At 36.1% G+C, this 12,168-nt stretch overlaps 1 protein-coding gene across 2 annotated transcripts in view; it reads right to left on the bottom strand.

Annotated features, from left to right (window-relative positions):
- Positions 1-376: 376 nt before the first annotated feature.
- The window catches only part of MAP3K21 (mitogen-activated protein kinase kinase kinase 21), a 39,510-nt gene continuing 27,718 nt past the window's right edge, over positions 377-12,168 (bottom strand). The window contains exons 5-11 of one of the 2 annotated variants that reach the window (XM_061365669.1): positions 10,578-10,818; positions 8,608-8,730; positions 5,922-6,062; positions 5,237-5,387; positions 4,581-4,675; positions 2,034-2,819; positions 377-943 (exon numbers count right to left, since the gene is read on the bottom strand). In XM_061365669.1, the coding sequence (XP_061221653.1) occupies positions 519-943; positions 2,034-2,819; positions 4,581-4,675; positions 5,237-5,387; positions 5,922-6,062; positions 8,608-8,730; positions 10,578-10,818 (1,962 nt within the window). In that variant the 3' untranslated portion in view covers positions 377-518. The remainder of the gene's footprint in view (positions 944-2,033; positions 2,820-4,580; positions 4,676-5,236; positions 5,388-5,921; positions 6,063-8,607; positions 8,731-10,577; positions 10,819-12,168) is intronic. The other variant, XM_061365671.1, reaches the window with a different exon arrangement.

The raw sequence follows: 12,168 nt of genomic DNA, 5'->3' as shown, positions 1-12,168 counted from the left end.
CTTAACCAATTTCAGTATAAAATGCCAAAAAAGTAACCAGTTACTTAATGAGCAGTGAACTTAGCCTCCTGCAACCAGCAGCTTAAATCCCCTGCCCCCATCCCTAATTCTACAGGCCACAGAGGAAAGCTGAAGAAAACCACTTAGGCAAAACTCTTCTTGGCAGAACGCACCCTTACCGTATGTCATTCATTTTTCCAGTGTGCAAAAGTTAAGATTTCTAGCAAAATCCCTCAAACCTAAAGAAAACTTCTGTGACACTGCAGAGGCAGGTGGGCATGTTCAAAATACGCTTATAAAGTTCACCTATGACACTGTGCTTTTAGAGTTACTAGCTGGGATTCCAAGTAACATTTGAAAAAGGCACCTACTACGCTTTCTTGATTAGCTGCCCATTTTAATAATTTTGGTACTCTTTGTCACAGTACATCAGGAAACAGCAGCACAAAGCATCAGATTGACAAGAATTTTATATTTGTTCCCCTTTAAAAAGCAAACATTTTAAAAACGAAAGGCACTCATGACAGAAACTCTCTCTCCAGTTCATATATAGATGGTCGACAAGTTTTGCTCTTCATTCTACATAAAGGCACAGTACAGTCTCTGTTTTGACCTTCCACATCAATGTCAAGTAATGAGGGCATGTGGCAGTTAGTTCTTTTCTCAGTATCTGGCAAGAAGGTAACATCTGGATCTAGACCGCCCTCTAAACATTCAGAGTCTTTAGAGTTTGGTTTAATAATACGTGGAATAATCTGCCATGAATCAATTTTACTTCTGAGAGAAGAAGGTCGAGGCCTTGATATAATATTGACAGCGCTTTGCTTTTCAGTTGAAACACCATTGCGATTGCTTCTTTGTTGAACAGATGGAGAGTGCAGAGTTCCAGTAACTGATAGAACTGGTAATGTGGAGTCAACATTGGTTGAAGCAAATCCATTAGCTAGGAGAAAGGAAAGGCCAAACAAACAAACAAACAAAAAAAAAGCCAATTTAAACCATGTAACTTCTTGAATTCCTTGCCATTTAGTAAAACAAAGTTGCTGCAAACACCCGTGGCTTTTTTCCCCCCACTGGAAAAACTAAGATGCTTGTACATTTGTGGGAAGTCTCCTAAGTGATGACCAGCATCACTCAAATAATGTATTTGCATCTACACTCTCTGTCAGAGGCCATGGCAATTTTTTTGTGTTGCCACAAAAGGAGATATAAAGACAATGCACCAACCTCCCAGTAAGTGGATGAATATTAATACTAAAGCCTCACAAATTTTTCCAGTTCCTATATATGTGGTATTACTATGCATACCACATATGCATAGAGTACCATGAAGAATATTACGTTTAAGCCACCAGAGAACACCAGCACTAAAATTTAGAACTTCTTTCTGAAAACTCATTAATTACAAACTTACCCATTTACATGAAAACCACTTAAAAGACCCTTTTTTTCATCTTAAATTTTTATCAGCAGCTTAACTTAAGAATTTATGGAACATGTGATATAACTTCTAGGTCAAGTAAGCACATCAACACTTACCAGGCTTGTTTTTCTTGAAGTTAATAAGTGTGCAGCACTAGAATGATGCTTATGCACTCAAAGTGGGCTGTGAAACTGTATTAAACAACTGTACTCTCTCAGAAAGTCCACAAAAACCTAATCCATGCACCTGAACAGTTTCAGTTTATTTCAGTCTTAATGCTAATATAGTACATTTCAAGAAAAGCAGGTTCTCAATGACATGAAAAGACCAGGGAAAACTATCTTTTAATACCTGATGAAAAATAGATATTGCCTTAAAATGAATTCTCTGTTCCCTTTAGATCTCCATACCCACACTCTTAACAGGATGCAAGTGCAGGTGGTTTAGACAGGGTTCAGACACTAAGGCCTTACCCCCAGGCAGTTACGGTGGCTCAGCTAACACATAACTCACAAAAATCTTGGCATCTCATTAGTGAATGGTTAGTTTCTCTATGTTTTCTGTTTCTATTCTTAAAAATTCCCTACACTTTAAGTTCTTAAGTACCCACCTGTGGTCTGAAAGTTGTTCCCATCTGATAAGGTTCGTCTGTGACCCAACACACTTAACTTTGTCAAGGAATCATTTTGCAGATTCTGAGATTCTTCCTTCTGACAAAGATCAAAAGGCCGAGTTTTTAATCGAGTAGAAACCGTGTTAGGAGCCAGCTGTATCCTCTGTTCTCTCTTACTTTCTGAAGTTTCAGATGAAAAGTCATCAGTAGAACTACATGGACCACAATCATCAAGCACAGTGCTTACAAATGCATCTTCACTGTCAGGCTGAAGTAAACATTTTGTAGAAATGGAGGGCATAGAGAGAAGATTCACAGTATTTGCAGCTGGATTTAGGGTTGGAATACTTGTTTCCTCTTTCTTGGTCTGTAGTCGTGTAGGGCTGGCACTCCTACGAAATATTGAAGTTCGCTGAAATATTCCATCACGCTTCTTCTTCTCATCCTTAGGCAAGAGCTCATCTGGACCCTGTGGTCTGTTCAGCTCTCTGATATCTAAACCCAGAGCAACAGATGCAAGCAGGACAGCACAGCCATACAGTACTGAATCAGTCTTCTTCTTCTGCAGCGTCCTGCTCAGACTGTTTGTAGGTGTCATTTGAGGAGTACTATTTGTAGAACTAGCAGAGGTTCCTTCTTCAAAGCTCTCATGTTCTAGTGTATTCTCTCCCTGATCATCTTTCCACAGAGGTAGATTTATATAGGCCTGATTCGGCAACTTAATAGGCTTTGGTCTTTTACTGTCCAAACCTTCAGGGAGAAGCTTCTTATCAGTACAGACACCTATAAAACATGACAGTATACTTTAAGATTGCAATTTATTTTATTATTGCATGTCTGCATATGTATATCATTATTTCCTTCCACTTGCAGAAGCATTAATCTTGAGGTATAGTGTACACCCCCTTTAGATGCAGTCACAAGTTCAGAGACTTCATTGTAAGATCCAGAAACACATGCTAAGCCTAAATCTCTTCATGTACTCTTGAGAGTCTTTAAAATAGCAGAAGTACAATTTTGCTACAGTTTCATCTTTTTAGCAACTCAAAAGCAAACTATTAGAGACTTGCAGATAAATCTTCCTGAGTATACAAGTTAACTGCAAATGAACTACGTTTTCCACATCTGGAAGACTTTTAGTTTTAAGAGACACTTAATGTATCTCCCAACCTTTATGCACTCAGTTCATTTCAAGAGCAGATACCGTCTTTCCATTTTCTGTGATATTTGAGGATTTGCAATACTTCTGCAGTGCTTTTCAAATAACATGGAAAGTATTTCAGTGTATGAATTACAGATAAGTAATTTACTATTTATAATCTGCCAGGTAAGATCTGGAACACATTCTTTACAACACTTTCAATTAAGCTGTGTTCCAAAATCCAGTGATTTGCTGGAAGCTTTTCCAGGCAATTCATAAGGTCATGGTGTTCTGGAGGATAACGTAAATCTGACACCTTACACCTAATGAGAAAATGGAAGGTAGAATTTGACCTGCACATGTTATTCTATTATAAACTACCAAATGCTACAAAGTAAACACAGAAATATTTGAAATGCAAATATGTAAACTTGTATAATCCTCTCTGTATATAGGGGTTGGAAGTAAGGTAATACATCTGTAAAATAACTATTTGTGAAGCTTGATGAAGACAAAAATGCCTTTTTCCTAGGGGGAAAAAAAACCCAACCAAAACACAGTGTCCAAGCAGCTTACCATTTCTTCTTCCAGCTGGCCAAAATCTAGAACCTGCTATGGACATTAACTTACATCACAGGTTGTTTTTTTTTCCTGACACTGGTAACTTAATTTTCTCACATAAAAGAATCTGTAGTATTGAAAGTGTGTGTAAATTTGAAAATTATTATAGCTATTGTAGAGCCATAGCACATTACAATAGCAGTCATAAAAATCAACATACGGCTACCATGTTCCTGATCCTTAGGGGATTAGGTATGTTTTTCCTTGTAGTTTACACGTAAACCCCAAGATGTTACCTAAACAACTTTAAGTCTACTTTTTTTTTTTTTTCTGAAAATTTAGAGAATGAGTCCCATTTAAAAACCAGGAAACAGATACCTGGGCATAATCAGAGCTTACATGTTTTTAAAGTACGATTTTTTTAAAACAACTGTGCAGAGCCCACTAACATTAAAAGTCACTGAAGAACACTTAAATGTCCAGACAATTATTAATTTAGTTATTTCTTAAGAGGGAAAAAAATCCCGAACACAACAACAAAAAAAAAGGAAATGCAAACCCACCATCTAAAGTGGTGACTGCAGTGGGGAAAAACCCACATCTGTACATCACACACCATGTACATTTCTTAGCTGCTAATGATGGAAATGTAAGGATTTTAACAGTTGTGTTTTTAATAGACAGGGTTTTGTTGCTTTTTTTTTTCCACAGAAAAATGATTTGTAGTGTGACTACTCTTCTAATAATCTGTACAGTCCTTGAGGAATTCAAGCAATACAACACTGGAGGTATACTTAATGCCATTAAATGGCAACTTCCACTTTTTCAAAAATAGCTCTTACCTTGGTCCACAAATAGTGAAGCTAAGGGAACACCCTTCTGATTTTTCATTAAAACAGTCGACCAAGGGTTGCTGCCGTCTGAAAGGGGTCTTATTCTGAAATAGTAAGTTATTTTGATATTACCATGCTTATGCACTTTGAAAATTACCAAAGCATCTTTCTTTTTAAACTATAAACATGTAGTACTTGAAAACAGTAAAGCTTCCCAAAGGTAAAAAAAATTATATAGCAGAGAGTCATATGATTATCAATTAATACAATGAGTATGAGATAAAAGGCATGCAAGACAAATATTTCAAGCCAATGTAATGCTTGTACTTCTTCAAGTCAATGTGAGGAAGGGCAAGAAAGACAGGCCATAAATGTCTGGTATGCACTAGTAGCTCAGAATCCCAGTATGTTCCAAGTCTCAAAAACCAGAGATAAAGAGCAACAGACAAGAGACTCTAAAACTTTAATACAAGTAAACGTTTTATCTTCAAGTCTATGGGGGGGTGCTATTTATTATTAATGTAAATTCCTAAATCAGTTAAAAGGTAGGACTGAATTTTATCTTTAACTAGAGGCTGCAGAACATCTCTCACTCACTATTTGTTAGTGACTCAGTTACCAAGAAGGCTTAGTACCATCAAACAAACAAAATGTAGCAGACATACTTGTCCTTACAATCTGCACGATCCTTGCTTTGAACTGAACTTGGTCCCCATGTACAACCTCTCTTTTTAAAACTTCTCTTCACATCTTCAAACTCTTCTTGGTGATAAGTTGTGCTCCTTCCCCAAGTTCTGTTGCTTTCATCTGAAGTTACTACAGATTGGATTTAAAAACAGAAAAAAAGAAACCCACCACATATAAATAGCATTTCTAAAACCAAACTGTTTTGACAGTACACAGTATTTTCTCTGTTGCAAACCAATTTTGACACTGTAAGATTAGTAGACAAAACTTGAGGTATTTTTTCTTTTACCAGAACCACCATACCAGAACCACCACACAAACTGCACTGATACAAAAAGATGAGCAAGCAAGAAAAATAATTTATGAGCTGACCAGAGACCCAAACTAAAGATAAGCAGTGAAACAATCATATTTTCCATGCTTCATTTAACTGAGAACCTATATTTAGATAATTCAGACAAGTGAGTTAGACTGAGCACTTAAATTCCAAAGAAAATATATGCTGTGAAACAATCGGTATTAAAAATAAACAAAATATTCCAATTGGGACAATGATTAACATTTTCTTTCTCACTACACCAAAACAAATTATACTTTTACAGTGTCTAACCTTTATTAAATGCTTAGTCTGTCACTGTCTCCACTGTTAAACAGAACCAGCACCTTTGAAACACAATGAAATCTTGCCTTTTTTCATAACCTCAATGGGAAGTTCACATTCACTTGTGATATCTACATCTTGCTGGTACACATATACACTGTTTCTTCGGCCATTAGTTGTGTGTGTATCTGTTTTGGGAATCACTGAGGAAAAATTAAGAGAATGTAGTAGAGATCTTAGTCAAGCCCATTTCAGAAATGGAACTGTTTCCCTTATGATTTTATCTTTGGGTCATAGAGCCCAGGTCTCTAAAGGCATTAAGCGTCTTTTGATAGCAGGTTTTTACTGTGGGGTTTAGAGGATCCTACTTCTAGGACCAGACCCAGGCAAGCAGATTTTCACATACAACTAACTGGAAAAGTAACTTGCTATCTCTGTAGCATGCTTACAGCTATGATAGTGAGACCTAATAATAGAAAAATAATTTAGCCAATTATAATAGCATGACAAATGAGGTGGCTCTGCTGTTCCTGTGCTGCAAAGTGCTCTCCTCATGCCTAACAGTACATCTTCTAGCCAGCACATCTTCCCCTCCAGTGTGGCACTCTACTTCCCTTCTTTATATTCACTTTTTCAGCCACATTCCAGGACCAGGCATATATATCTTACTGGATGTCCTTCTATCTTTAAAACACCCTTCAAAATCAGCTCAATTTGTTTTAATAACAAAATTTACAATTAACTAGATTTTTATTTTAACTTTAAAAACTCTCAGATTTGGAAGCTCAACTTGATCATGACAAAGTGAAGCAATCAAGTAACCAATTGTTAGATATGCCAGTTCCACTCACCTGTATTTGAGCAAGTTTTCTTGAAACAACACCACTTTGAAGTTAAATCAAGATAAAGTGTTATTGTGGGAAAGAAAATTTATTTTGCACAGGTGCAAATGGGTGTGGAAGCTAAATTGTTTCAGCCAGATACTCCTGAGCATTCTGATAAGCTTTTAGATAAAGTTTAGGGATCCAAACTCAGAAACAGAAAAGTACTACTTTTAAAGGAGAGTCTTTATGTTGGCCTGCATATTCTAGCCCTACGAATGCAAATGCCTGGTGAAATAAAACAAAACAAAAAACCCAACAAAACAAAACTGCTATAGCTTACATAAGGCATTTAAAAAAACAACCCTCGCGGTTTCAGAATCATGCCAATACCTGACACTTGCTTCGTTTCCAAGCATTGCCATATAAAGCAAGGAGAATCAAAGATAAGACAGTCTTGTTTACATGTTATGATGACATCTTACTAAGGAAATCTTTTCTTACCTTTCTGCGGTAAAAAAAAACCAATCAACAGGAAAAAAAAACCATGCAGTTTGAGGCAGGGAAGTCATTATCAACACAGATGCTGTGTATAATATTTTTTGGGGAAAAAAAAGAATTCCTTTCATCTTACATTTTCATTAAGAAAAGTAAGACAGAGTTTGTCCACCTCTATTCTTGATCCATAACTTATGGGTAGCAGTGGTCATTGCCCAGGTAACTCTATCAGTTACAGTGCAAACAAACCATAAAGTTACTGCCATAAAAGATATCACTTCTCCTTTCCTTTAGACATTGAAAATGAAAGGGCAGAGATATTCCAAATATGAGAGATCTGCTTCCTATCCAAACTTTAAACAAAGTTTCACATTAGTTAAAAAAAACCCAAACACTAAACTAAAAACTAAAAATAAATAAATAAAAAAAAATCTTCAGCTACAGAACAGTATGCAGAAAAACCCATTTTTATTTCTCCTCCTTCTTATTTATATCTGATAAAGCCAGAATCTGAAGCAATTTCCTTCAGAGGTGACTACCCTTACAGAAGAAGACAGTCATCATCCACAAGTAATCAGCTGAGACAAGTTCCATGGATTTTATTTAAATAAAGAAGCTTAAGGCATTCTACTCTGAATACTGGTAATTAGATAAGCTACTTTGCACAAGAGATCAGACAGTACAAATGCAAGCACTGAATCCTGTAGGAACTGTTTTCTATCTCTACATAAGTAATTCCCAAACATAAATGCAGGCTTAACTGTAACAGTATAAAAAGTTTTCTTCCATATTCATGATACCTTCACTACATGAACACATCTTGCCTTCTACCAGTATACATAGAATAATGTAGACCTGCAAGAGGACTCACAATCTTATAGTTTCCTTCCTGTTTAAAAAAAAACCCAACAAAAACTAAAGCAGGCTTTCTTCTTTATTTTCTTACAGTTTTGTATTTGCTTAAAGCTTGCTTCTCTTTTGACATAAGCAAGCTGAGTTGCTTGCTGATTTTTTGGCCTTTCCATCTTACAAAACATCTTTACTTCCTGAATCTTTCTTTATTTTCTTTATCAAATCCAGTATCTAATAAAAACTTTATTTCCATTTTGCACGAGTTTTAAACATGATGCTTTGCCTTTTGTCATTATAAATTTTGATTCTTCATTATTATATCTCACTCAGCTTACAAATAAGTTCCTGAAGTTATAAAAATTATTTACTGCATTCACAGTGCATGAAAATTAGTTAACATTTCAGCAAGAATATCCCTCCCATCAAAGAACAAGTTGCAAATGTCAGAACAAGCTAAGAGACCTGGAAATGAGATAGAAATCTGGCTGGAGTCAGACACTGCTACCAGTGTTTCAGTGAGCATACAGAACAAGCAGTCTCTATTGACCAAGTTAACAACGGAATGGTGGAAACTTACATTGTATAGCTCGAAGACGAGGAATTATTGTGGGGCTACTTGATGGACTGGAGCTGTTACTGTTTAAACTCCTCCTCTTATCCAGATTGGGGGATGCCTGCACTGTTATTTTGTGCTGGAAATCTGCAAAAGAGTAAAACAAATCAGTTTTAACGTTCTAAATAAACAACTCTTCAGAAGATTATGCTGCTGTACTACTTATAACAATTAAAGCTATATAATGAGTTAAACTTGACAGCATGAGATGCTTGTATCAAAAGCACTGACAACCTCACTTTTAATGTAATAGTTTTGAACTTGAGTCAAACAGTTTCACACCTTCACAGACACTGTGTGACAGATTTGCAGTAATATCAACAAAGCAGGTAGGTCCAACTGGAACCAAAATGAGACACATCTATATCAAACTGTTATTCAATCTTGTTGGTTGTCACAAAGGGAAAGAAAAATCTCAGTATTTCAACTCAAATGAATCAATATTCACGGCAATCAGATTTGCCTTTTTTTAAATATGCAATTCATATCCAACATAAAAAGTTCTGTTAACAAATAAGTCACATCTAGGAACATATTAGAAAAACAGGACAAAATACACAACTTTTTATAGCAATGTAGTAAAAAAAACCCCAACAAATACTGGCAAGTAGGAAACATTTTATGAAATAAAATTTTGACGATATGCCCCTCTTTAATCCCCATCATAAGTGCAATTAGATTGTATGCTATGCTTACAACAGAATTTCCTCAAGGACAAATTCATCCTGATGATTCTTGACAACAAAGAGCTATGTTATTCTGAACAAAACTATTTAATCATATTTTCAAGTTAAATACGAGCAGAACTGGAAACAAAGGACCAAACATTTAGTTTAAGTTTGTGGTCCAGCATAAGCCAACCTAACTTGCTTGACTGGGAGGCTGTAGTGTGATTTCTATTTTATTTACTGTTTTTAATTATTTTTAAAGTAAGGAAAAATAAGTTATTTCACTAGTGCTGAAATAGTACTACTCTACATATCTCTTTGTCTGTTCCCACCTACCAGACAGCCATGATTTGGTCAGGCCTGTGTTAGCGCGGAATTAAGTTCTTACTGCATTAGTAATAAACTGACAAGATTTCCCCTGGAAGCCACTGAAAGGAGGCTCATCAACACCAGGATGCTGGAACGCCTACCGAAGGCTTTCCAGCCGCTAGCACAAATCCGAGTTTCCGTAGCGCCATCTCGTGGCAACATTAAAAAGGAACACTAAACAAAAACCCAAGTGTGTACACACCTCTTTTGCAAAGGGGACATTTTAATGTGTTCGTGGGTGGAATTAAATGCTCTAACATTCAAATTATATCACACTGGTATTCTGAAATAATATATTCTGTTGCTATTACAGTATTTTTTTTTTTAGCAAGGCTCCCAAGATTAGAACTGCTGTATTGTATTTCTGACTGCAATAAGTACGCAATTTGGACCTACTACACCTGTACCTCAAGCCTTCGCAAAGTGCTGCTGTTCTGCTAGGTCCTTCAAAGTTTAGGGCAAGCAGCACTAATACTTAATCACGTTAGAAAGTCCTGGAATGTGATAAAAGGTGGTTTTCTATCTGCACAAAGAGAACAATAGCAAAAATCTGAACTTTGAACTAGTCTTAAACCACGTGGCTCCCATGCGAGTAACCTTTCCCTCCAGATGCAATGGACTTCCAGCTGAATCAGGTCAACGATTCTTCCAGCTGAAATGAAGACAACTTGACAAGAACATGACATGTATAAGTTGTTTTGGGGAGATAGGGAAGTGTGTATACAATTCCTACCATACTTTCTTGCACTGTTGGGGTAGAAGGACCTGGCAGTGAATTAAAATAGTAGCCGATGCTGAAAACATTAACCATGGAACTCCACGGTTAACATTAACTATGGAAAGTGCATATTTGATTGCAACATATATTGTGAACTTAAAATAAGAAAAAAAGCAAACCTGAAGGCAAACTAATTCTGTGTCCATCTTTAAGTTTTAACCTGCTTCTTTTAAATTTGCCCTTCCTCTTCTTCACATTAGGTTTCTCTTGGTTTAACTGGAATATCATGATATTGAGCTCACGCTCCAGTACATCAATCTCTCGTTCTGCTAACTGCTGCTCACGGCGTTTAAGTAATTCTTCTTGAGATTTTTGCTGAAGTGCTGCTCTTGTCAACTCCTCTTCTCGTGATCGAAGTTCCTGAAGATAAGATTCACATAGTGAAACTAAATAATAATGTGAAGGTTGTATTAAAGGAGATGTGAAGTGCACAGTAGGTTTTAATCCCCAATTTATTTTCATGATACCCTATATACATATGCACATGCAACCTTCATTCTGCATAAACTAAGATTCTGTAACCAGACAGAGCAAGCATTACGCAGATTTCCTTTCAATCATTTAACTTCAATCACTTTACTTAGGGCAGTTAAGCACTGGCAATGGGGACAACACATCCCTCAAAGATTATCAGTTTACAGTCTAGCAGATAACATGCTCCAAGTAGCTCAACATCAGAGACTATTCCATAGCATGAAGGCTGCTCTTACATAGCTCCTATGCAGTAACATAAAGCAAATGACCTGACAAATACACAAATGAATACTTTCATCTTAAATTTTCTAACCTTTCTTGTTTTTCAGCCATGTATTAAGTAGCACTTTTCTATCTAGAAAAGCAATCAGTATTACACCAAATGAGGATTACTGTAATAGGATAAACCAAGTCATAAGACAGAAGACAGCTGTTTCTTAATTAAAATCTAGCAGGTATCTGCATTAGATCGAACAATTACTAACCACTGAAGTATACCACAGACTCTCCAAACACCAATCCCATGGCATATAGTTGGTTTTCTCTCGTTATTCTTTTTCATTTTGGAGAAGGAAAAGCTTTAGTAAGGAAGCTAGTTAATCTTACAGGGTAAATTAATCTCCACCTTACATAAATAAATGTACCACCTTAAAATTATCTTAATCTTCAGCTTCAAGATCTGTTAAATATATCTGAAATTTAAGTAGATCTCCCTTCATAGTACAAGGCAGTTGATAGGCAGTACTACTAACAAAAGAGACTACAGGAAAAGGAGAAGCTATGACGGGACTGATACTTTAAGTTTCTCATTACATGTATCTTTCAGTTTTACATACAATTATGTAAATGCTACCTGGAGAGAAACTGAAATTCAATTCAAACAGAAAATGAGCATATGAAATGAAGCTATGTGAGAAGTTCTGCATAGAAGAATCGTATTCCTATTTAAAATTAATTCATTTTGCCACTGTACAACCTTAGAATTCTGGTGGTGGTCAGGTGTTTTTTTTACTTGCTTGGAATTTAGTTCAGGAGTTTTCTTAGAGCAGACTGCTCATCAGTATCTGGCAATATTGTATGCCAGTACAATTCCTTATCACATTCACTGAAAGCAAAAAACTAAATTTTTGGCTCTTTTTAACTCCCACTGTGTTTTGAATAATTAGTTCCTGAATTATAGCACTTAGATGTTTTCAAATGAGGGGAAAAACCAGCTCTGTTCTTGCCAAAAAGACT

This window comes from Neopsephotus bourkii, unplaced genomic scaffold (genome assembly GCF_033783945.1).
Source record: "Neopsephotus bourkii isolate Nb327-2 ecotype Australia unplaced genomic scaffold, CSIRO-AGI_Nbou_v1 NB_1292, whole genome shotgun sequence".
Classification (NCBI taxonomy): Eukaryota; Metazoa; Chordata; class Aves; order Psittaciformes; family Psittacidae; genus Neopsephotus; species Neopsephotus bourkii.
This window is presented reverse-complemented; position numbering and strand designations above follow the sequence as displayed.